The sequence below is a fragment of the Callospermophilus lateralis genome, chromosome 1 (genome assembly GCF_048772815.1).
Source record: "Callospermophilus lateralis isolate mCalLat2 chromosome 1, mCalLat2.hap1, whole genome shotgun sequence".
Lineage (NCBI taxonomy): Eukaryota > Metazoa > Chordata > Mammalia > Rodentia > Sciuridae > Callospermophilus > Callospermophilus lateralis.
Genome location: NC_135305.1, coordinates 194,631,666 through 194,655,567, shown reverse-complemented (window position 1 = coordinate 194,655,567; position 23,902 = coordinate 194,631,666). Strand labels below are relative to the sequence as shown.

General features: G+C 39.6%; 1 protein-coding gene across 7 annotated transcripts in view; it reads left to right on the top strand.

The window, feature by feature from the left end:
• Gadl1 (glutamate decarboxylase like 1) overlaps positions 1-23,902 on the top strand; it is a 455,087-nt gene that overhangs the window by 302,273 nt on the left and 128,912 nt on the right. For all 7 annotated transcript variants that reach the window (XM_076868723.1, XM_076868717.1, XM_076868711.1 and 4 more), the window contains 5 exons: positions 10,267-10,436; positions 15,020-15,146; positions 17,405-17,495; positions 21,074-21,180; positions 22,135-22,250. In XM_076868723.1, the coding sequence (XP_076724838.1) occupies positions 10,267-10,436; positions 15,020-15,146; positions 17,405-17,495; positions 21,074-21,180; positions 22,135-22,250 (611 nt within the window). The remainder of the gene's footprint in view (positions 1-10,266; positions 10,437-15,019; positions 15,147-17,404; positions 17,496-21,073; positions 21,181-22,134; positions 22,251-23,902) is intronic.

The following is a 23,902-nucleotide window of genomic DNA, read 5'->3' as shown; positions in this document are numbered from 1 at the left end:
CAATTGGGACAGATGTCTCAGAAAAACTCCCCTGAAAAGATCAGAAGGGTATCTAATGGCCGGCCTGGTGTCCTTGAAAGAAGACCATTTTTGAAATTAAAAAAAATAAAATAGGATTTATGGCTCACCAAGCACTCAGTGTCCACCGCCAGAGAACTATTTTTGTGGCTGTTCAGAGATGGCCTTCTGAGGAGCCGGTGGTTTTTATGGACCTGGTCCTTTGTTAAGGAGATGACTTGGGGTTTCAGTAGAATCTGAATCATCTGTTGGGTATCTCTCATGCTAACCAGCAGGATCTCATAAAATAAAACCCTGGGTGATGGGGACATGCCACCTCCCAGAAATGTTATATAGTTATCTGGGCTCTCTGCAAGAGAGAAATTGATACACAAAATGATTTTTCCCCTTGTCTTATTTTGTTCACTATTTCACCCAAATATTATAGTAGAACACAGAAAAGCTATCCTCTCCACGAGCAGTGGTTGGGCTCATTCCAATATGTTCTTGTAGGGGAAAGTACAAAATAAATACAAACCTCTGTCCTGTTTACTACTTAGTTCATGTTCTCCCTCTCCCTGGCCTGTATTATTGTCATTATATCTCTCTGCCTCCAATTCTTGATTTCCCATCTGAACTCCACACCAATACCCACTTCATCTTTCTAAAGCACTCTTCTCATCCCATCAGAAGTTCTAAGTGGCTTCCTATTGACTGATCATCAGACTCGCCAGGACCTCTGCACTCTCTGTAAGATTGGTCTCCATGCCTTCTCTTTCAGCTCCTAAAGCATTCTGGACTCACGTATGGGTATACATACTTTTCTGCCATAGTTCACGTTATTATTATTATTATTTTTTTGTACAAGGGATTGAACCCAGGGGTGCTTAACCACTAAGCACACCCCCAGTCCGTTTTATAATTTTTTATTTTGGATTTAATTTTTTTTTTTTTTTAGTTGTAGACAGACACAATCTCTTTATTTATTTATTTTTATGTGGGGCTGAGGATTGAACCCAGTGCCTCAAGCACTCTTCCACTGATGTATAACCCCAGCCCCAAAATGTTTTATTTTGAGACAGGGTTTTGCTAAGTTGCTTAGGGCCTCACTAAGTTGCTCAGGCTGGCTTTGAACTTGTGATATGCTGCTTCAGCCTCCCAAGCCGCTGGGATTACAGGCATGCGCTACCAAGCCAGGCTGACATTGCTTTTTATGTCACAAATGTCCCTTTATGTCTTGAGTGTCCTTGCCATGATCTTTGTTGCCACCCTGTTATCACCAGTTCCTATAAATCAGTCAAAAATTTTGATCTCCCACATGCCACCCTTGCCTAACTTGCTCTTTTTCTGGTGTTGCCCTATGTCAATATAGGGTGCCCCACCATTCGCCATCAACCCATTACTCAGACTTCTATCCTGATAGCTACCTTAGATTCTTTTGTTTCCTTGACCCCCATGTACAATTCCTCAGCAAGTCCTTTTAGTTTTACCACCAAAATGTCCCCCCAGTTGTATCACTTCACTTGCGTCTCCATGACTGATTTCCAGACCAAAGTCACCATTATCTCTTGCCTGGACAATTGCTGTAGCATTCCAAGCAATTTCTCTGTTTCCACGTGTATCTTCTGATAGTCCATTCTCAACACAGCCCCCAGAGTAATGTTCCATAATGTAAACTAGCTCATGTCAGCCCTCTGTCTCAAACTCTCAAATGACTGCCTGTTCTTTTATAGTAAAATACAAACTTATCTGGCCTGCTCCTAGTCTGTCTTTGCAAATCTCATTTTATTTCTTCCTTCCCCTTGTCCTTGCACTTGGGCCATGCTGATCAATTTATTTATTTATTTATTTATTAAAAAGATCAATTAATTGAGTATTTATATTGTCTGCTCTTTCTTCCTGGACTAGTTCCTTTCCATTTCTTTTCATATCTGTGTTCCTCCTCTTTCAGGTCTTAATTCAAATATTCCGACTGTAGACATATTTCTTCCTAAACATATCTGAAATAGCTCCCTGTCCTTATTTTATCAAGTCAGATAATTTCCTTCAAAGCATTTATCAGAGTTACAATTATCCTAATGATTCATCTGTTTGCATTTTTATTACCTGCATCTCACATCCACCTTGTCTGAATGTAAATTGGCCTGTCTTCTTGTTCATTCCTCAGCCATAGATGCATCATGGTATTCTGTGCATACCGGGCAGTAAATAAGTATGTGTGAGTGACTGAACGAAGAGCCATCTCAAATGCCACTTTTCCCAGAACTTTCTGCTTCTCACATTTAGAAGCAATACTCTTCTCTGAAATTTCTGTGCATGTTTTGTCTGACCTCAAGGATCATACTTTATTCTTCTGTGGTGGGATTCCAAGCATTTGCAAATATATCTAATTCTTATTGGATTTTGAGGTCACCATCTGTGTGTCTGATTCATATCGAGTTTCCCATAGTACCTGCCATAAGGTCTTGCCCATAGTAGGAATTCAACTGATATTCCATGAATATTTTATGAAAGTATAAATTAAAAACATACCTGTTTTCTGTGGATTTCAGCTAAGAAGAATTCAATCCTAAAATGGGACTCAAAGAATGATTTAGGTTTTCTTTTTCTCTTATCTTTTTCATTCCTTTTCCCCCTTTTGCAGGTAGGCCCCCCTCTCCAGATAACTAAGGTTATTATCTGGAGAGGGGGGCCTACCTGACTTTTGTATCTGCTGTTGCACTCTGAAAGCTATTCAGCCCCTAAGCCTGCTGCTTTCTGATCCTCCCCAGCCACAGGGCTAGGTTGAGAGAAGCTAATTTGCCATTACACAAATCACAAATAACTGCCCTGCATCACTGTTATTTCTTAATTTTTATTTTCTGTACTCTTCTTCTTTGTAGTTTACCACAGATATCCTCTTATTGGTATGTTTATTTTTCAGCAAAATGGCTTAAAAGTGGTATACCTTTTCAAAGGCATGCAAATAATGTCTGAGTCTGACTGCACTGGCTACATCCATAAAACGAGGTAGGGAGGGGCTTAGGAGGGTCTCCTGACTCAGAAAACTTCTGAACAGAGAGATGTATCTTTATTTATTTATTTTTAACTTTGATTTTCCTTTGCCTTGTTTCCCTAAACTGTTTGTCTTGTCTAATCCTTTGGCTACATGGGAACAGGAACTCTGTATGGTTTACTTCTCTATCCCCAGGCACCAGGCTGAGTGCTTGATACACAATAGTTTTTTTTTTTTTTTTTTTTTAACCGCCCTAACTTTCCCCCCAAACTTTGCTTCTCAGCCTTTCCAGGTCTGATCTACTGGGCTCTCTAGGTCCCAACCCTCAGGACTTCATTGATCTCCAATGTCTTTGCATGAATTTTCTGAAGAGTTCCTTAGCCTCCCAACCAGGTTGCTGGGATTCACTTTGGATCCATTGTTTCTCCTTTTCTGTCCTTGGGAAGCAAACATTATTTTTCTACTGTTAATTTGTTCTTAACAATTAAAAAGCCTTGGATGGGGGTACTTTGCTCTTGTTGGCAGATGTTCTGATAAAAACTGAAGGCTGTTAATTATAACCTCTACCTGAGCCAATAGCGTCTGTGCATGCCAAAATAGAATCCATATGGACTTAGTCGCCTTCGTCGTTACCATTTATTGAGTTCTTTTACACTGTTTCTGGCACTTTCCTAAGTGTCTTGCATGAATTACCACATTTTGACCCCTTCAATGACTCAAGGTAATAGCCTAGCAATTTCCCCCATTTACCAGAATAGAAATATGAATTTCATGGAAGTTAAATATTATGGGTATGTTCACAGCAGCAGATGTAGAATTTGGGCCAGGATTTGCCTAGTTCAAAGCTTCAGCTTTGGAATCCACTGGGGTGCTAATAGGAGCCCATTAACAGAATCATGGTAACCAGAGGACAGGAACCATGAGTTCACTCTATTTAGGGTTAGTGAGGACTCACCTGGAGTTGTGCTACCCAGCATTTTATAAGATAAAAGCAAATTGGCTCACAGTAAGTATCATGGGCTATCGCAAACTACTGAGAAAAAACCTGGAGCACTTTTAACTGTAAAAATGAGAAATTTAGACGAGCACTAATAGAAGTTTTGCATACTTGAGTTAGAGTCCCGATAAAGAGAAATTAGACTTGTTTTGTCTTCTCATTTACTGTAAAATCTTGTACAAATGACACAAATGCATATTTGAAGTCAGTCTTGGGAGAAGCTTTGTGACCATTCCAGCTATAGTGGAGTCACTGGTTTAAGAAGTGATGAGGTTTCAAAATTATTACTATTTATTACCACAGATATTCTAGAAGACAAGTCTGCTATTCAGAGGTCCTTCCTGACACCTCCGCTTCTCCTATAGGCTCAGGCCTTAGCCCCAAATGTCTACATTATTTACATTTAAAATGCTTTCTTGGTGTTTTTCTCATGGCACTTGACACTTCCTACCTTCTACTGCAGTTATTCAACCTCTGAGCTCTTAGTCACCAAAGCCAGGAACTGAGTGTAATTCTTCTTACTGTTGCTAGTTACTTCCTAATATTGTCTTGCGAACTGTAGATGTCCTTAAAACAGAACCTACTGCTCCTTCACAGAACTACAGTACCCTGTTTACCTCAGTGTCACTACTAACTGCTACTATGACCTTGGGCAAATCAATTAAACCCAATTAAACCCCGCATGCCCTAGTTTCCTTACCTATAAAACTGAGTCACTAGCTGAATTTTTTGTTACAACTAAGTTTGTCAAATCCATTAGACTTTTAGAACAGAGCCTGTCACATAAAAAGCACTATATACGTGTCTTATAATTGTTCAGCACTTCATTTGCCAGTGAGACATTGGGCTACTCAATTGGAGGCTTCAGTCTCTTTCCCTTATCTGTTATTTGGTACATGGTAGGAGATTGATAGATGTTTATTGAAATGAATGCATAATCATTAAGGATGAGAGAGAAACCAGACCATTGAAGAGGGAAGAGTTTGGAAGGACCTCTAAGGTTATAAGTTCCTTCCAGAATTGTTGATTCCCAAAGCTGCCTGAACTTTATTTAGTCTATTTTAGTATTATTGGTATAAGTTAGGGTGCTCCACCTAGAACTGAATCATTTGGGGGTAGGAATCCAGGAATCTGAATCTTTACTACTTCCTCCAGGGACTTCTAGAAGCTAATGCAGTACTTTTCTTTCATTGTATAAATTAGGAAACTGAGCCATAGACATGTTGGCCCAGGAAACAAAGAGCTCAGGAGTGACTGAGCAGCGGAACTTAGGTCTCTTAACGTCTAGACTGCTGGGTTGTGGAAGGGAATTGGGGGTTGTCTGAGAAGGTTAGATGACATGACCTCTAAGACAACTATACTGTCAGGCATTCAGTCCTCAGAGAGCTGGTGAAAGCCAGTTTACTGAACTCTGACAACAGGAGACGTGGATATTTTCCCTGTAGGAGTTAACAATCTGGAACAAGAAGGAAAACCTACACAGATAACCACAGTGGAAAGTGACAAGGTGAGCTGTGTAGACAAGTGCCCATCCAATGGGGGCTGATCTACTTGGCAGCCCTGTGTGTCCCAAATACTTGGAGGAGTCCTTCTCTCTTCACAGGGGCCACTGTGGCCCCTCATCCAACTCTTCCACAGAAGACACCTCAACCGCCTCTTGGTGTAGAGTTTGTGGTACTGGCCAGGTGAACATTCTGAGAAGACGTCCCTTTGTCCTGTCATAGCTTGCCACCACATGCAAATTCCTTTATGGATTTCTGTACTTAATAAGTATTATTACTGTCTTCTATAGTTACTAACATTTCTTGAGATAGTTCATGTTATAGGATAGCTAACTTTAATGAGTGCCCACTCTGTGTTGTTTTAAGGCTTCATCTCTATTCATTCATCCAATTCTTTGCCAAAGACAAAGGCCACTTCTAAATGTTTGGAACAATATTGGAGGCTGGATTCAATGTTTGTGAAGTAAGAGAGAGTTGTGCATCCTCTGAACAAAGCAAACATTGAGTTTATGTACAGTTTTCAAAAGGATGGATTTGAGGTATTGGTAGAAATGCAGGAGTGGAAGTGTTTAGGGATTGACTAGTTTCAGAGGGCAGAGTGATTCCTGGGTGGAGACTATAGTTGATGGACTGATTTTCAGAAGTCAAGTGTCCCCCAAAGGAAAATAGAGAGAGAGAGAACAGAAGGAGAGTGAGCAGACAGAGAAGAGGGGAGGAAAGTGAGAGTCTTTTCTGTGTGGTCTCCTTTTCTAATACAGAGACCATGGACTCAGGCGCACCTCCTGACTCTGTTCCCAAGTTCTTTCAGCCCCCACTTCCTCTCTTCTCAAGCCCATCAGTTCTATTCTGTGTCTTTGCATCCCAGCCAAGGGTGTCTCCTGCTTGGTTCGGTCCAGGCTCCTCCCTTTGCAGGCAAATCAGGGAGGCCTTCAGATAACCTGCAGTGGCATCTCAGAGCATATTTTCACGGGTTGTTTGAAGGAACCGGAGCAAGAGTCTTTGGATTAAGAGTTAGCAAATACTTACCAAACCCCTTCAAACTACCAGGAATGTTCTGGGTGCTGCAGAAACAAATGGTGAAACCAGCAGATCCAAGCTCATGTTGGCATCAAGCTTAACCCCTTCTGGAGAGACAGAGGTTTAAACAGATGCATTAATTCATGCAGGTATCACATGTCACAGGGTGGTCCCTGCTCTGGAGTCAAGGTAGAGTAAGAAGGTAGTAGAGAGAGGGGGGTTATGGCATCATATAGTATTGCCGAGGAAGGCCTCCTCAGAAACTGATGGTTAAGAATAGAATTAAGTAATAGTGATGAGACGAAAGGTAAAAGGGTGGGGTGAGCTTAGAAGACTTAGGAAGAGAGGAGATCAGAAGCTGAAGAGATAATGGGGGAATGGGGGCTCCTGTGAGGCATGGAGGTCTTTGTGAGGATTTTGGAATTTAGTTTGAGGAGATGAGAGGTTGTGAATGGTTTGAGTAGGGGAGTCATCATGTGATATCACCTCACAGGGACATAGGAGCTGCAATAGTAAGAACAGTCCACAGGTCATGAAGAGAGCGTGTGGAGGCTGGAGGTTAGCTGGGAGGCGACGGCAGTGATCCCAGCATTGGATGATGGTTTGGACTAAGGTGGTAGGAGAAGCAGGCAGTTTCTGGAAGATTCTTCCAGTTAAAAGACTTCACAAATACCACCATTATCTCTAGCAGTTATAAAGAAAGCCTGGGATGTGCACCCTCAGAGGACTCAGTTTGGCCTATTAGAGGGTCTCCAGGGGTATTTCCCAAAGCAGACAAATGAAGGGGAAACAGAGGCATATTATCACCTTTGGCAATAGAATAAAGCTTGACTATGGAGAAAATAGATAACCCAAACCCACCTCTTCATAGACTTGCCGTAGTATTTTTCTCTTAATTATATGAGTTATAGGGATTTCTTTAATTGATGGATGTGAAGACATTGATGTTTTAAATCTTATTGCTATTCTGTTTGGAAGTGGGTGTTTGACAGTTTTTGTTTTATCTTCTGTGTGTGTGTATGAGAGCGAGAAAGAGGGAGAGACAGAGAGAAAGAATAAGTGAGATAGGGGGTGGGTGGGAGGGACAAGGACAGGCTGAGAGGTAAGAGCTGGAGCTGCTGTTATTCCCTGAGCAATAAAGGCCTGAAATCCTACTAATGAGGTTAAAAAAGCCTTTTTCTGTGTGCTTAATAATAGCACTGCCTACTGACATAACCAAGGTTCCCAGAATAATTGCCCTCTTTCCTATTTTATTTTCAAGACCTGAAAAAAATAACAAAACAAAACAAAACAAAACAAAACAAAAAAAACACCATTTTTTTTTTAGGGGAAAGTACCTTTGGATACAGAGCATTTTCATCTAAAATTTCAATTCTAGTGCTTCAACATTTGCCCCTAAACCCTGTCAAATGCATCCTTTCAAGTGAAAGATAAGTGAAAGTGAAGGGTGAAACCGGAATTCATCGCTGGAGTTTTCTGGATGGTTTGTCTTTAGTAGGAGGATGCGAGATTGAGCCTTTGCTGCAATTCGGTCTTCCCCAAATTGGAGGCTCTTCCCATGACAGTTTTATCTGGTGCCTTTGTGGGCAACATTTGTAGTTGTCAATAACAAAATGAAAGGGTTTAGAAAGTTGCAGAATTTTACCAGAACATTCAACTTGGAGGAAAAAAATGATCTGAGGCATAGTATATGCTAATACAGTTGGAGCCCTCCATAAGAATGGAATTATTTGAAACACATATATTTAGAGAGTTTTGTTTTGTTTTGTTTTGTTTTGTTTTGAATAGGCTCTCAGCATGTTTAGGTGGATTTAAGATGGAAGGTATGTTGAGAGGTACAATTCTGAAAAACACTGTAAAAATTTGTTTCTGTAAATTTCTGCAACCAAAAGTACCTTATAAGAAGGAGACAGATACTGATTTTTAAAAAAGGAGAGAATATGATCAAATCAGAGCTTGTGAAAAATGTTGGTTGACAATCTGGATTAGATTGCCAGAATTATTTTTGTGGTGGGCTATTTTGAGTAGGCAGTAACCTTTCTTTTGAGATACAGATTCCCATGTTGACTTTTTAGCCTTTAGTCACCCCCCTCACTGTTGTACAATCCTGTGCACATTCTGTCCCATCTTTCTGCTATAAAACTGCACATGTGAAAAGTCTAACATTATTAAAGACAAGCTCACACACCCTCCTACCACTCACTTTTTTCTCATTCTTTTTGCAGGAGTTGGCTGTGAGTTTCAGGGAGGGGAAAGACTCTCATTAACAAAGCATTGTCACTACCATAGAGGGTCATATATACAACTAGAGATATGAAAAATTGTGCTGTATATGTGTGATAAGAATTGTAATGCATTCCACTGTCATTTATTTTCTTAAAAAATCAATAAAAAAATTAGTAAAGTGTTTATATTGCTCCTTCTCCCTTAAGAATAACTTATTAAAAGACGACATATGGTTAAATTGAACAAATTACAATACAGCAATGTGTACCTGAAACAGACCTGAGCCGGTGTTACCAAGATCTTTCCATGCATGTGTTCAAAAGATGTGTGCTGTGTTTGCCTTTCTTGAGCTCCTCCACGCTCCCTGATGCTAAACTGCATGCTTCACGAAAGGAAAATAGAACCACCTTCCTGTGCAGATGTTGACATTTAGTTCATGGAGACACGGACCAAGAACTACATATACCTAAAGGAAACGGGTACCTACGTTTAGAGAAACATGCTTATGCGAGCCAGTCTTCTAGGAAGAAAGCAGATAGCTCTCTCTGCCTTTGAAGATTTCAATATTTACTTTTTTGAAGGTGACCAGATGAACCCTCTCAGTTCCTTCTGTAATTCAGATACATCAAATACAGGATGGAACTTTATAAAATTCAATTTGGTATTCCATTGCAGAAGTGCATTATTGCTTCCTTGAGGAAAACAATCTGTGTCTGGCCAGGTGCCATTTCCTTTACTTCTGCACAGAGTTTCCTCCGAGGACTCAGAAATGCTGAGTTAATTTGCTTAGGGAAATGTAGACCTAAGCCTGCTACCTCAGTTGTATGATTTATCTACTCAGTGTACCAGATTCTGAAAGTTAGAACAAATATGCTTTATATTTCAAAGGGCTACTTACAAAATAAAGGTGGTGTTGATTCCAGGTAAAATTTGAAGGCCTCTTTTTCTCCTTCCTCTTCTCCAAATGCCTAGTTCCCCTCCCTTTAGCACACACCCTACTGTGGAGGGAGGAGGAATGTATCTAAGGAAGGGATCTGATGGCAATCATTGGTATATGTTTGGGAATGCCAGAAAACGTTCTACTCTCTTTTAAGTGTGATAGTTTTGTAGACCAAATCTCTAATTATGGAAGACATTACTTTTGCAACTTCATCACCAGTCAGCATGGGAAATGTTGCATACAATGCACCCTTCATGATCAGATCTGAAATTATACTGAACGGGGTCATTCACTCCATGTGCTAACTCAGCCTAGCATAGAGTAGCACAGATAATAAGGTAGATTTACTTACCCACAAATCATAAGCTTTATGAAATTTCCTTAGCTCTGTCATGCCACTGGGTGCCATAAGAAATTGTTGATTTCAATACCTCTAATGGCACCTTCATGTATTAAAAGAAGGTATACCACTTGGAGCTGGGGTAGTGATTCTGTTTCTTTTTTCCTTTATCTATTTTTTCATCCTGCCTGTGTTTTACTGTATGAAATAAATAGATTACCTCTCAAACACAATTTGTCTTTGTGCTTCTAGGCGATATTGATCAGCAAGAGGTTCCAAATAAGAAGAGTGCTGTTCTTGTGGATGGGGTTGTACTGAATGGCCCTACAACAGATGCAAAAACTGGAGAAAAATTTGTTGAAGAGGCCTGTAAGCTAATAATGGAAGAGGTGGTTTTGAAAGCTACAGATATAAATGAAAAGGTAAAAATAATTTATCTGTATGAAAAATCTGGGCTCATTGTTGCATGTCTATAATCTCAGTCATTTGGGAGACTGAGGCAGAAATGGGAAAAATAGATCTTTCCCATATCTATATGGCTTTATATAAGGAAGATGAAAAATACAGGCTTTCATTTCCCAGGTACCTTTGTCTCAAGGGATGATGTCCAGATACCAGTGTTTGGGTCATTTCCCTCCCTGATCCCCACCCAGTGTCTACTTCCCTGAGGATTGACTTTTGTCAGCCATCATTTGTTGGGAGATCAACTGAGACTCCAGGGCTTAACCAGATTAGGCTCTGAAACACAGTGATGAAGCTTCCTGCCCTTGGTAATAATCTGGATTATAAATAATCTGCTGCTGCTATGATTTGTACACTCTAAAACATACTGTTTTCTCTATTTTATTTTATTTTTCCTTCCTTCCTTCCCTGACTCCCACCCCCTGCGCGCGCTCGCTCTCTCTCTCTCTCTCTCTCTCTCTCTCTCTTTCCTTCTTTCTTTTGCTGGGGATGGAACTCAGGGCCTCATCCATACTTCATGAGCACTCCCACTAAGTTTCATCCCCCGACCCCTCTCTATTTTATTGTAAATATCCTTCATATTGCAAGTGAAAAATCAAACAGAAGGTTGAAAAGGCTATGAAATATCTTTTTATTAATCTAACATTCCTTCCCAGAATCTTGTCTGAGCTTAGACTAGAAATCTTGGGTTATTAAATCTGATCCCTGGCTGATACCAATTACTTATTCTAGGTTTGAAATACAAGCTCAAATTCAGTTTCAAATTGTTATTAGAACTACTAATAATAACATTGACTCTCAAGAGTTTTTACTCCACGCTAGGCTCTGTTCTAAGTACTACCTCATATGTATTTGTGTATTTAATCCTTAATGTTGGTTAACAGAGCCTGGGGTGAATGGGGGAAACAGATATGGGGAATGGCTGGTCAAGGGGTGTTAACTTACAGTTAGAGGAGAAATAAATTCCTTGATATTTTATTGCCCAACAGGGTAACTGTAGATAATGTACTATATATTTCACAAAAGCTAGAAGAAAGGATTTTTGAATATTTCCATCACAGTGAAATGATAAATCCTTGGGGAGATAGATATGCTTTTCCTGATTTGAACATTATTTGATGTATATAAGTATTGAAATATCACATGGACCCCATAAATATGTACAATCTTTAAGTGTCAATTAAAAACTAAAAATTAAAATTAAAAAACCCTAAAAGACAGGTACTAATTACTGTCCTATTTTAGTGATGAGGGAAAAAGTTAGGCATACAGGGATCAAATATATTGCCCAATATCACCCATTAGTGAGTATCTCAGCAGGAGCTAAATTGCAGGCAATCTAGCATTAGCATCTTCACTCTTTAACTTCTTCATATACGACTAAAAATCACTAAATTACCTTTTATGACACTGATCAGTTTTCATGTTGGAATTGGATTACTAATAAATGAGCATATGGGAGAGACCCTCCCAATTATATTAGCAGGAAACAGAACTCATATTAAAAGGATTTTGAATGTGGTGGTATTTATTCTGAATTTTTGGTCATATTCCTTTGAGAAAACCAACAGAATAGGTTAATATGACCTGTGAACTTGGAATAGTTATGTTCAAGGCAAAAGTGCTGATGGTATTTCTTATCCATTCAAATTATATATTTAAAATTGCATATTTTTGGTCTTCTCTGTATTTGTGAAATACTGTGGACCTGGTTTGCATTGGAGCCCACAGCTCCTCTGGCAAGTATGTTTTTAAATTGGCCTTTATTCAGTCATTAAATATTAACTGAGTGTTAGCTACTGGTGAGGCATTATATTCAGCCCTGGAGGATACAAAGAAACATAAGATAAAGACCCAGCTTTGAACAGAATTCATAATCTAATTGGAAGGATAAATTTTCATTGGAAAAAGAGAAAAGAGGTCCCAGTGAGAATGTGATAAATGCTGTGAGTTTGGGGCAGACTTTAGGGATTTCACAGAAAAATGGGAACTTTGAACTTTGATGCAGAGTGTAAAGTTTGAGTAAGATTTTGGTGGGTAGAGAGAAATCTCCAGTGGGCATGCTTCTTTCTAGGGATATTAAAGAAAGCAGAAACATAAACAATGGAAAGAGTATTGCAGAAGGCCAAGATGCACCCGAGTGCAGAGGTGCAAGCCTACAATCCCAGCCACTCAGGAAGCTGAGGCAGGAGGGTCACAAATTTGAGGTCAGCCTAAGCAATTTAGTGAGACCCCATCTCAAAATAAAAAATAAAAATGGCTGGGAATGTAACTCAGTGGTAGAGTGCCCTGGGTTCACTTGTACAAAAATAAAAGAAAAAAAATATGTATCGAATATAGCAAAGGGCTTTTTATTTCTATTTTTCTTTGGAAAGAAAGGCTCATACACTGGGTACTAATTGGAGTTGTGAGGCTTGTGATCCTAAGTTATTGATTAAGGAAGCACACATGGAACACAGTATGGTAGATGTGCAGGATGTCCATTCATATGAAGTTTGATTGAAAGCATTTAGGGGCTGGGGATGGAGGTAAAGTTTTTATGCCACTAACTTGACCTTTGTCTGAGATTCAATAGGACACAATTAAAAGGTGACTGCAATACTCTTGGGGAGATGATTACTCCTAGTGCCCTCTCTAGTAGGCATTCTTTCTCAGCCATTTTTTAAAAACTTGATTTATAATTTAGATTCAGTAAAGTATACTCCTTTTGATGTGCAGTTTCATGAACTTTGACAAGTCATGCAACCATCACCACAATTAAGATATAGAACAGTTTCATCTCCCTCCCAATTTCCCCGTGCCCCTTCATAACCAACCACTCATGGCCCCTCCTGCCCCTGGAAAACCACTGGTCTATTTTCTGTCCTGTAGTTTTTATCTTTTCCATGGGTGTTGTGCAGATGGCATCATGTCAGAAGTAGCCTTTTGAGACTTGCTGTTCTCCCTTATCAAAATTCATTCGAGACTCATCCACACTGTGAGTGTATCCACAGACATTTCCGTGGGCTGTCTTAGGCACTGTGCTATCCCTCTTCCGGTCATAGCTACACCATCAGTTTAATTTCATGCTTCTCACACAACTTGCTATTTTCCCCAACTTCCCACCTCCCAGGCTTCTCACTCCCTGGCTATTCCCTGGTCTCTCTCCTCCCCACTTCACAAGCAAACTTTTTTTTTTTCAAGATTGTCTACACTCCCTCCCTCCATTTTGTCACCTCCCACATCCTCACTTCACCACAATCTGGCCTCCACCCGCACCTCTCTAAGTCACACTGCTCTTGCCAAGAACACCTCCTTGTTGATAAATCCCATGAACACTTCTCAGTCTTTATCTCATTTGGCATCTCAGAAGTATTTGGCAGTGGCCACCATCTTCTCCTTAAAACATTCTTCATTTTTGGTTTTGGTGGTGTCAAGTTCTCCTAGTCTCTCTTCCTGGCCTGTCCTCCACCTGCAAGGTGAGCTCCTGTGCCCATCCCTTAAGTGTTCCTGTGCCTTCTCCTCTTCTCTGTAGATTCTCTCTGGACTGTGACATCCATCTCTGACCCTGATCTTTAACAAGAGCATCAGACTGAGTGCTACACCCCTTTTGGATGTTCTAAGGGTGACTTAAACTAAGTCTAAATCATCATCCTCACCCTACTTCCAAACAAACTCTTCTCCAGCTATCTCATTGCCACCATAAGATCTTGTGTCTAAGACAGAAACCTCATAATTCTCTTTGACTTGTCCCTCATTTTCATCCTAACCATCTTACTCATTTCCAAGTTCTATTGATTCTGCATTCGAAATACCTCTAGAAACCGTATACTTCTTTTCTAAAGCACCTACCTTTATCCAAACGGCCATCTTCTCTTGCCTGATCTATTATAGTTACCTCCTTTTTCTAATTCATTTGGAATTTCTACTTAGCAAGTAAAGTTATTGTCTAAAACACATATGACATTTCCTTCCCCTATCTTGAACATTTTAATGAGTTTCTCAGCCAAAGCAAGCTCAATAGTAGTTCTCATAAAGCCTGTCATGTTTTAGCTTTATCTCTCCACTTATTCATCTAGTTATTCAGTACCCCTGTATTGAGCACCTATTCTTTTGGAGGCTCTATGTTACTTGCTTGGAATCAGTGAATGAATAGACCAAGTTCTCCACTCTCATGAAGATTATGTAGGTCATAATAAGTGAGTAACACAGTATTTGAAACATTACAAATGCTGCGGACACAATAAGAGAAAGGGAGACACTGATAGAGATTGGGAAATGGACAGGTAACTTTTGCTTGAGTCAATTCTTTTTTATTTTGTGTCACAACTTGGATATAGGTTCCTCCAGGAAATCTTTGAAGATCTGAGGCCTTTCTTCTGTTCCAACAGTATTTGCATTATTCTCATAGCTCTTTTGTGCTGAAGTAGGGTGACATGCTCAGATCTCTACATCTCCCAATTATCTGGGAGCTTTGTAAGGGTCAAGTTGGTGCTTCTAACGTCTTCCTGATCTTGGGCTTCTGCCATGCTCAGTTAATTACATGCTGTTACTGAATCTCCAGGTGTGTGAGTGGCAGCCTCCCGAACAACTGAAACAGCTTCTTGATTTGGAGGTGAGAGACACAGGTGAATCACATGACCGGCTGTTGAAACTCTGCCAGGATGTCATACGCTTCAGCGTCAAAACAAGTAAGAACCTCAGTTTACTTCCTTCAACTATACTTCTGACAAGTTCTTAGATTTTTAAAGCATTTAGTTACCTCTTAAAAGAGCAATTCTGATAATGTTTATGGGATGAGAAACCTAGATTTAAAAAAAATAGTGGTTATGATGTTTTTTACAGTGGTTCATTTAATTCCTAATCCAGATTTGTTGTCAAGTTCAAAGATAATAGTAAAAATTTTGGTGTTGGTGTTTAATGTAAATATTATCTGTTCCTTGCCAGTCTCCATCCTCCATCTATAAACAAGACCATATATTTTTATCACTGCTACTTATCATTTCTTGAGTTGGTCCAAACTGGCAAATGATATTTTGATTCTATGAATTTGCCAAGGGATTTTAAGTCTTTATGGCTTTTCTAGAATATGCAAAAAAATATGTTCAAGAACATATCTGTAATATAAACAGGAAGAGATTTATCTGGAAGACACTGATTAACTCTTGGCAGTTGATAATCGCTAAATTATTTTTATCATATCTGGCAGGATCAAAAACTGAAAACCTTCAGGCAGATATAAGCAAAATGAAAGTGTGGCAAGTTTTGCTGTGATTGCTTCATACTAATGCCACAGCCACTGTGATCTGTTGTACATGCAGTGGCTTGACATCAGTCCTACATGGAAGCACTCTTCCAACTTGACTGTTAATGACTTATACACCCAATGAACAAATTTCAAAAGTGGGAGAATAACTTTCCAAAGTATGCATTTCTCTGTGTGATTGTGAAGGTAATCCAGTGCTGAAAACCGTATAGGCATATTATGCTTTGTGAATTCTGACACTGGACTAAATTTAGTGGAAAGAACATAATAAAATCCTGGCTAAATATAATTGGTTTATATTCCCTTGGGAAAGTCTGGTGTATGTATCAAAAATTCAGTTAGCATTTCAAAAGCAGAGATACATATCTTATTATTATAGTGCATGTCAGAAGTGTAGAATGACATTTAATGCAGTAGATTTTTTAGTTTACTGGATATTTTCCATAATGTTACCATGGAAATCAATCATAAATTAACACAGAACTAAAAAAAAAATCTTATTAAAATTACTTGTAGCAATGTCTGGTTTCCTTTGCCAGATCAGAGGAAGTTTTCCATGTTTTAATTGAAAAGACATTTTCTTTTGAGATTTATTTTTTCTTTATTGAATTCTTAGTTTAAAGAAGAAAGAAGAGCATTCAAGTTAAATTCTGTAAATTGTAATGAGGGGTCAATAACTAAAATGATTCCTGAATCCTAAAATTAGAACTAGACCTCTCCTATCTCTTTGTTCCTTGTCCTGCTGAGCTCCCTATGACTGAGAATGTCAAGCCGGTTAGCCTGGTGTTTGGTGTGAATATTCGCACTGTGTTAAGCCAAGAACCTTTTGGGACCTTTCATATGAGGAAAAAAAAAAAAAAAAAAAAGAGGTGGAAAGTTGGAACTAGATGTTGAATCTTAAAGGAGGCTGTGTTTGAAGTCAATTGAATCATAAAGTGTAAGTACGCTGCACGATGAGTCACATCCCCATCTACATAATGCCAACCATACCATCCAATCTGGAAAATGCAAAGGCCCCTGGCAGCCTGTAGCCTGAGGTGAACCCTATTGGTGAGTGAAATGCATTTGAAGTGAGGGAAGTCAACCCTACTACTTTCAGGAGATAAAGGCAGCAGGCCATGGTACTTGGAACAACAGTGTTCAGATCCATTTCTCAAGGGTTCCAGTTGAATGTGGATGGTAAAGAGCAGGATGTCATCAGAGCTCTTAAGAGAAGGCTCAAGTTTTACTTAGAAACATCAGGCAATAGAGAGGGTAATGAGAAAGGTCTTCAATATCACTTTCCTATAAAATTTTCTTTTGGGTGTTTTTTTAAAACTGAAGTGTAATTCCTATTTGATAAAGTGTGTAAATCTTTCATGTTCAGCTCAATAAATTTGCATACCTCTGTACATATGAAACCACCACCCAAGTCAGGATTGAGGACATTTCTAGCACCCAGAGGCTCCTCGATCTCACTCCCAGTCAACAGTTCCTTCCCCAGCATACCCAGAGTTCTAAAGTCTCTCTCCATAGGTGGCTTTGCTGATTTAGGCTGATTTAGAGTGTCTTATAAATGGGATCATGCTATGCATATTCTTTTGTGTCTGTCACTTTCATTGTCTGATGTATTCATGTTATTATTGTACTGATACTTTTTTCTTTTGATTACTGAATAGTGAATACTTTGTTTTAAATTTACAGACCACCCAAGATTTTTCAACCAGTTGTATGCTGGACTTGATTATTACTCCTTGGCGGCCCGATTTATGACAGAAGCATTAAACCCCAGCATGTAAGTGCCATGTTCCTGGAATTTCTCACCTAACAAGGATAAGAGATGTTTTCTTAAATAGATGCAATTTTATTTCATGAATTACTGTTTAATGGTTTCTTTTATTATAAATCATGGGATAGTCTTATGACACCAGTGTTCAAGCAGCTATTTGAACAGTGGTACGGTAAGAAGGGTCAGACAGGTAACCTCCATGTTACCTTCATTGAACAGAGGAGAACATGGACTAAGCAAATTTTCATTCATTCCTGCATGAAAAACCATCTGTGCTCAGTGACAGAGAGACTTTGAATAAAAATAAACCTCGATTGTGTCCTCATGAAGCATAAAATCTGGTGAGAGAAAGAGCCATGCTAGTAAAAATTGGCATTAATATAAAATTCAGTCTCTTAAGTGCAGGAGAGGTGCACAGTGCCATAAGTGTAAGTGGGGAAGTTTTTTCTAGTTGTGAACTTAGGAAATTTTTCTCTGAAAAAGTGACAGCTAAGAGCTGAAGGACGAGTAACAGTTAACTGGGTGGAATGGGAGGAACCGGTTTCCAGTAGAAGGAATTACACATACAAAGGCCCTGTGGTGGGGGCAGCATGATATACTCAATGAATGGAAAGGTCAATGTGGGTGTAGTTTACAGAGCAACAGGGAGTGTAGAGGAGGATAATATGGAGGAGAGAGATAGAAGCCAGACATGCAGAGCCTTGTGGAGTATGTTCATGAGTTATTCTAAGTACATTGGAAAGTTCTTAAAGGTTTCTAAATCACTGGGTGACATTTGCTATTAAAAAGATTGCTAGAAATTTGAAGAGAGCATTGGAGGAGATCCGTCAGCAAGGCATCTCCTTAGTCAGATGAGAGACCTTAGCAGTTTGGACTTAGGTGGAAGCAGAAGGAATAGAGAGGAAAAAAAAAAAAGTTTGGAAGATAAAACATGAAGGACTGGATAATATGTTGGATGTTGGAAATGAGGACAAGGGGGAATTTTCTAAGATAATGCCTAGGTTTCAGGCTTTCATAGTTGGTTTATGGTCATGTCACTCATCAATTCGGGAGGCCTTGGAAAAGGGGACCAGTTTTCAAGTATTCACTGGAAGAGCCCAGATCAAGAATTTAATGTTCAATTGTGGACATTTGAATTTGAGATGTCAACAAAAAAGACCAAGTGATTTGAGACATATATGGGCCAGAAATTCTGGTATCTATAGGAATTAAAAAGTTGTTGGTGAAATGACAGTAATTGGAATGAAGAGTGGGTATGCACGAGATTGCCAAAACCAGTGATTCTCACTCCACACTGACCATTAGAGTCAACCTGGGAACCATTAAAAACAGAATTGGTGCCTGGATCCTACAGACCAATTAAATATGAATTTCCCTGTGTGTGCCTCATACAGGGTTATATTGCATGTGATTTTAGTGAGCAGCCAGGAGGAAGAATCACTATCATGAGGAGAGAGCATAGAATAAGGAGAGAAGGGGGCTGTTTTCTTCTCGACTGGGCCTTGAGCGCATCCAACAATTAATGATTAGGAGGTGCCAGATCAGCCCACAATAGAGAGAGACCAGGAGAAAATCAAGGGGATAGGTATGGAAGCCAGGAGGAGAGTTTGTCTAGGGTCATATGTTATTGGGCAGTTAGCTAAGACCAAGACTGAACAGTGTCCACCCGATTACCACATGGATGCCATGGGTGACCTCAGAGATGTTTGGTGCAGTAATGAGAGCAAAAACCAGCTACCTTATGCAGAAGAGGAGGGAGGTAATACATAAATTGGAAAAGACAATAAGATTACACAACTCTGTGGCTGTGCATGGTGGCACATGCCTGTAATCCTAGTGGATCAGGAGGCTGAGGCAGCAGGATTGCTAGTTCAAAACCAGCCTCAGTAAAAGCAAGGTGCTAAGCAACTCAGTGAGACCCTGTCTCTAAATAACATACAAAATATAGGCAAGGGAGATGGTTCAGTGGTCAAGTGCACCTGATTTCAATCCCCAGTACCAAAAATAAATAAATAAATACATACATACATACATACAAAGATTACATGATTTTTTGAACCCTTGGCTGTCCTAGGTATTTAATCTGAAAATTGATAAATTTTTATAAGTGTTAAACTGCTGCCAAACTGAACCATCCATTCAAAATGTGGCTCATCCTTGAGTGTGTTCTCTATCATCCTCTCCACCTGCAAGCCCCTTTCTCAGATGTACAGTTGAGCTAGTTTTCAATAGTACATGTAATCCTAACTCTTTGTTACAAAAAAAAAAGAATGATTATTCTATTAATATTTTAGGTACACCTGAATGTATACGTGTTTTTCGCACCTCTAGTATGTGTGTAAACTGTTTTCAAAGTGTGGTTGAAAACAGAGCCTATCTTGTTTTTTAAATGGTGTAGTATTTGTAGAGTTCTTGGCACGTAGGTAGGTGATACCGAGTAGATAATGTTTTTGCCTCCATTCCAAAGCTTTCCCTTCCAGATGTTAAAATAATTGCATCAAATTCTGTGACTATAAATCTAAATGAATCTACTTAGCCTACATATTTAGAGAACACATTTATTCAGATACAATTTAATGTAATCACCTAATTGAGTAGGAGATTAGAGATGTTTAGTCATCCTCAAGTTATCTGGAGGAGAAAAGAGACTCAAACATTACCAAACAAGGTGCAATAACTGATGTCATCTGGGTTCCCTGGGAAGCCCCTCTTTAGTGGATGCTCATTAGGGAGTAACCTTGTCCTGAACTTGAGTGGCTGGGGGAACAGGTGGCAGGAGTGGGTAGGGACAGAAGCCAAGCTGCTGGGCAGCCAAAATGATGATCTCTGGAGTAGATCTCTAGATCTCACTCTGAGATCTCTGGAGTGACCAGTCATTAAGTATGGACTGCCACAAGAAGGGATGTGATCTGGAGGAGGCAGCACCCTGCAGCTGAGGCTTTCCCAGTCAGGGCTGATGTAGCAAGGCTTTCTGACAACAGCATTCCAGACTAGAGCCACAAATGCTTCACGGAGGAGGAATCTGGATAGAGTTTGCAGTCGGATCATCACACAGTGAGAGCTGTTCCCCAGAATACTTCTCCTCTGTTTTGATTCATGAAGTGTGGTGGAGGAAGCCACAGTTAGGGGTGACTCCATGTAAAGCATCTAGACCTGACTGTTAGCATGCTCCTAATAGTAACCTAATAAAACCTGGTTTCCAAGACAATGGCTTTTCTGTAACCAACATCAGCATCCAGTGCAGCATCCAAAGTATTCAAATACTGATACACCACTGCCTATGGCTAATACCAAGAATCTCAATACCCTGCCTTGTTCTCTCCTCATGGAATTGATGGTGTCTTCTCAACTAGGGCTGCTGAAATAGCTTGCCTGTCTCCTACACCACTGGCTCCTGGCATTATCTAACCATGCCCAGTGCTATTACTGAGGGAGCAATTCTTTATTTCCAATGGATGAATTTCCAAAGACGACCTACATCTCAGAAGCCACTTGGTTTAATAAAACTCTGTGCATTTCTTGGGACACCCAAGGGATGTTTTGACTCTAGTCATAGAAGTGAAGTGTTTTTTATATCTATCTAGTTATACGTATGAGGTGTCCCCAGTGTTTCTGTTAGTGGAAGAAGCGGTTCTGAAGAAAATGATTGAATTTATTGGCTGGAAAGAAGGGGATGGAATATTTAACCCAGGTGAGTACAATTAGTTATTGCCGTCACCCTTCCACTATGAGCATCTAAAATTGTATTCATTTGAAAAAAAAAAAAAAACTCCTTGCAGATTTACATATTACAGAAAATTGGGTATTAATGATGCTACTTGGTAAGCAAATAGCTTATGCCTTTCTCCAGAGTGATAATATTTTGCATAAATGCTAAATAAATGACATACATACTTAACAAATAAAATGTCTACAATTTAGGATTTATGTCTAACGCGAATGAATTTTTCTGCTGTTGGGAATTTGGAAAGGCAATGATAAGTCCTCCAAATTTTAAAACCAATTTTACTAGAGAAATTTCCTAAAGTTCATTTGTTTATCTTACAATTATTTTTTGACCCAGAGATGAGCACATATTTTTATTTCAATTTTCTTGATCAGGGGACATACAGAAAGGATATTACTAATTATGTGAAGACTTGGGCCAGATTTGTTGGTGCTCATCTGCAATCCCAGCTACTTGGGAGGATGAGGCAGGAGGATCACAAGTTCAAGGCCAGCCTTAGCAACTTAGTAAAGTCCTAAGCAACTTAGAGAGACCCTGTCTCAAAAGAAAAAATAAAAAAGGACTGGGGATGTGACTTAGTGGCTAAGTGCCTCTGGGTTTGATTCCTGATACAAAAAGAAAAAAAGAAAGAAAGAAAATTATGGAGACTTGGGTACGAAGCTCAAACACTGAAAGTGTGGGATATCACTGAAATGAGAAAATAGACCAAAGCTTCTGTCTCAGCTGACATTGAAAAGTTCTGGAGTTGGTGACTAAGGAATATTCAGAGTAATGGGAGGAGGGTGGTACTTGGGTGCCTTTTACATTGGCATCTTTAGCCTAGAACAGCCATGAACATCCCTGCTTTCCACTGTATTCAGTACTTTAAGTAGTATAACTCCACGCCATAAGTATGACATTTAAATTTTGTTTTTGCAGGTGGTTCAGTGTCCAATATGTATGCAATGAATTTAGCTAGATACAAATATTGTCCTGATATTAAAGAAAAGGGGCTGTTTGGGTTGCCAAGATTAACCCTTTTCACATCTGCAGAGGTAAAACATTATTCTTATTATTAGACATACATTTTTCTGGGTATGCATTATTTAAGAGAACTCATTTGTTTGAGGACCCTTGTTGTAATTGTATCCTACACTCTTGTGATTAATATGCCTAGGTATAATATAATATTGCATTCCAAAGGGAATTCTGATGGGCCTAGTTTTGAAACCCTGGCCCTCCAAATTTGTACATCACCTTTGGAAAAAATAATTTATAGTATGTTACATTTTCTTTGAGTCAAGAATCTTTCATTTGAAGTGCTGTCTTTGCATTTTCTCTATGAGTATCCTGTGTCTTAGAACTTAGATGACCACTACTGTTCTCAGCTATGTTTTCTACTCACATTTTCTTGTAAAATTGCTTTAATTGGCTAATATAATGGGTTCTTATTTTCATTTTCAAGGTGAAAGGACGATATTTGGTAACAACATTGCACGCACGTGAACGTGCGCGCGCGCACACACACACACACACACACACATACAATTTTATGTTGCCACAGTCTCCTGTCTCTAATCTTACACTTCACTGAAGTCCAAGGTCAGGTTGTAGCTACATGCATTGGCTTTGAGCTGGACTGGCTAGATTCAGTAACCATCCCCGTCACTTCCCATTTGAGTGACATTGGATAAGTCGATTAACTTCTCTGTGCCTCAGTTTCCTAATTTGTAAAAATGAGTGCATCTATTCTCATACCCAATAAATTATGCTAAAACCCAGTAGCTTAGAACTAAAACTATGCATTATCACCTATAAGTCTCAGGATACCTAGGCAGTTCTGCTGTCCTTGGCTGGACAGTGCCTTATATGTCCAGGGACTGGCGGGCTAATTGCTGATGTAGGAATGGCCCAGCCGAGACAACTGCAGTGGCTCTCCTCCACCCCAGGTGTCTATCAGCCCCTGGCATGTAGTCTTGGTATGTTCTCATGGCAGCCATGTAGGTGATCAACAATATGGTAACATACTGGGCTTTTTGAGTCCTAGACTCAGAACTGACACATTGTCACCTATGCCTTATTTTCATGACAAAGTAAGTCTCATCTCTGAACCCAGATCCATGGGAAATAGACTATACCTTTAAGGAAACATGCTGCAGTCACCTGAAAGATATAGGTAGCAGTGAACAGCTGGGCCCATAAGGCAGCCCAGCAACTACATAATAGTCACTGATGAGTGAGTAGTTGCAAAGACTAAATGAATCTGGGACATGGATATCAAAAATATTAGCTACTATTAATAGGAGGAGAACAAGCCACCTATAAGAGGTGGATAGAAATGGATGGCACAGATTAAGTACAGTCTTACCTAGAAGATTCTTATTTTCTCCTTTTTCTATTTCTGTGTGATTCCAGTGGATTCCTTTGTCCTTCTGACACTGCTTCCTCCCCAGGTCCCTGGAAGGGAGTTTAGCTTCTTCACCTTCTGTGAGAATACTAGGTCTCTTATCAAACAACTTGAGGTGGGCAAAATCTGAAATCTCTATATAATTTCCAGCTGGGCTTTTCTAAATCTGTTATTTTATTCTAAGAACAAAAGTTACTTGATTATTGCAAAACAACAAATTGGGCCCAAAGTGACCCAAAGTGCAAGGAAGTCCAGCCACCCCCATGTTTTCCTCCCGTCCTGTCTAACCGTCACTGTTTG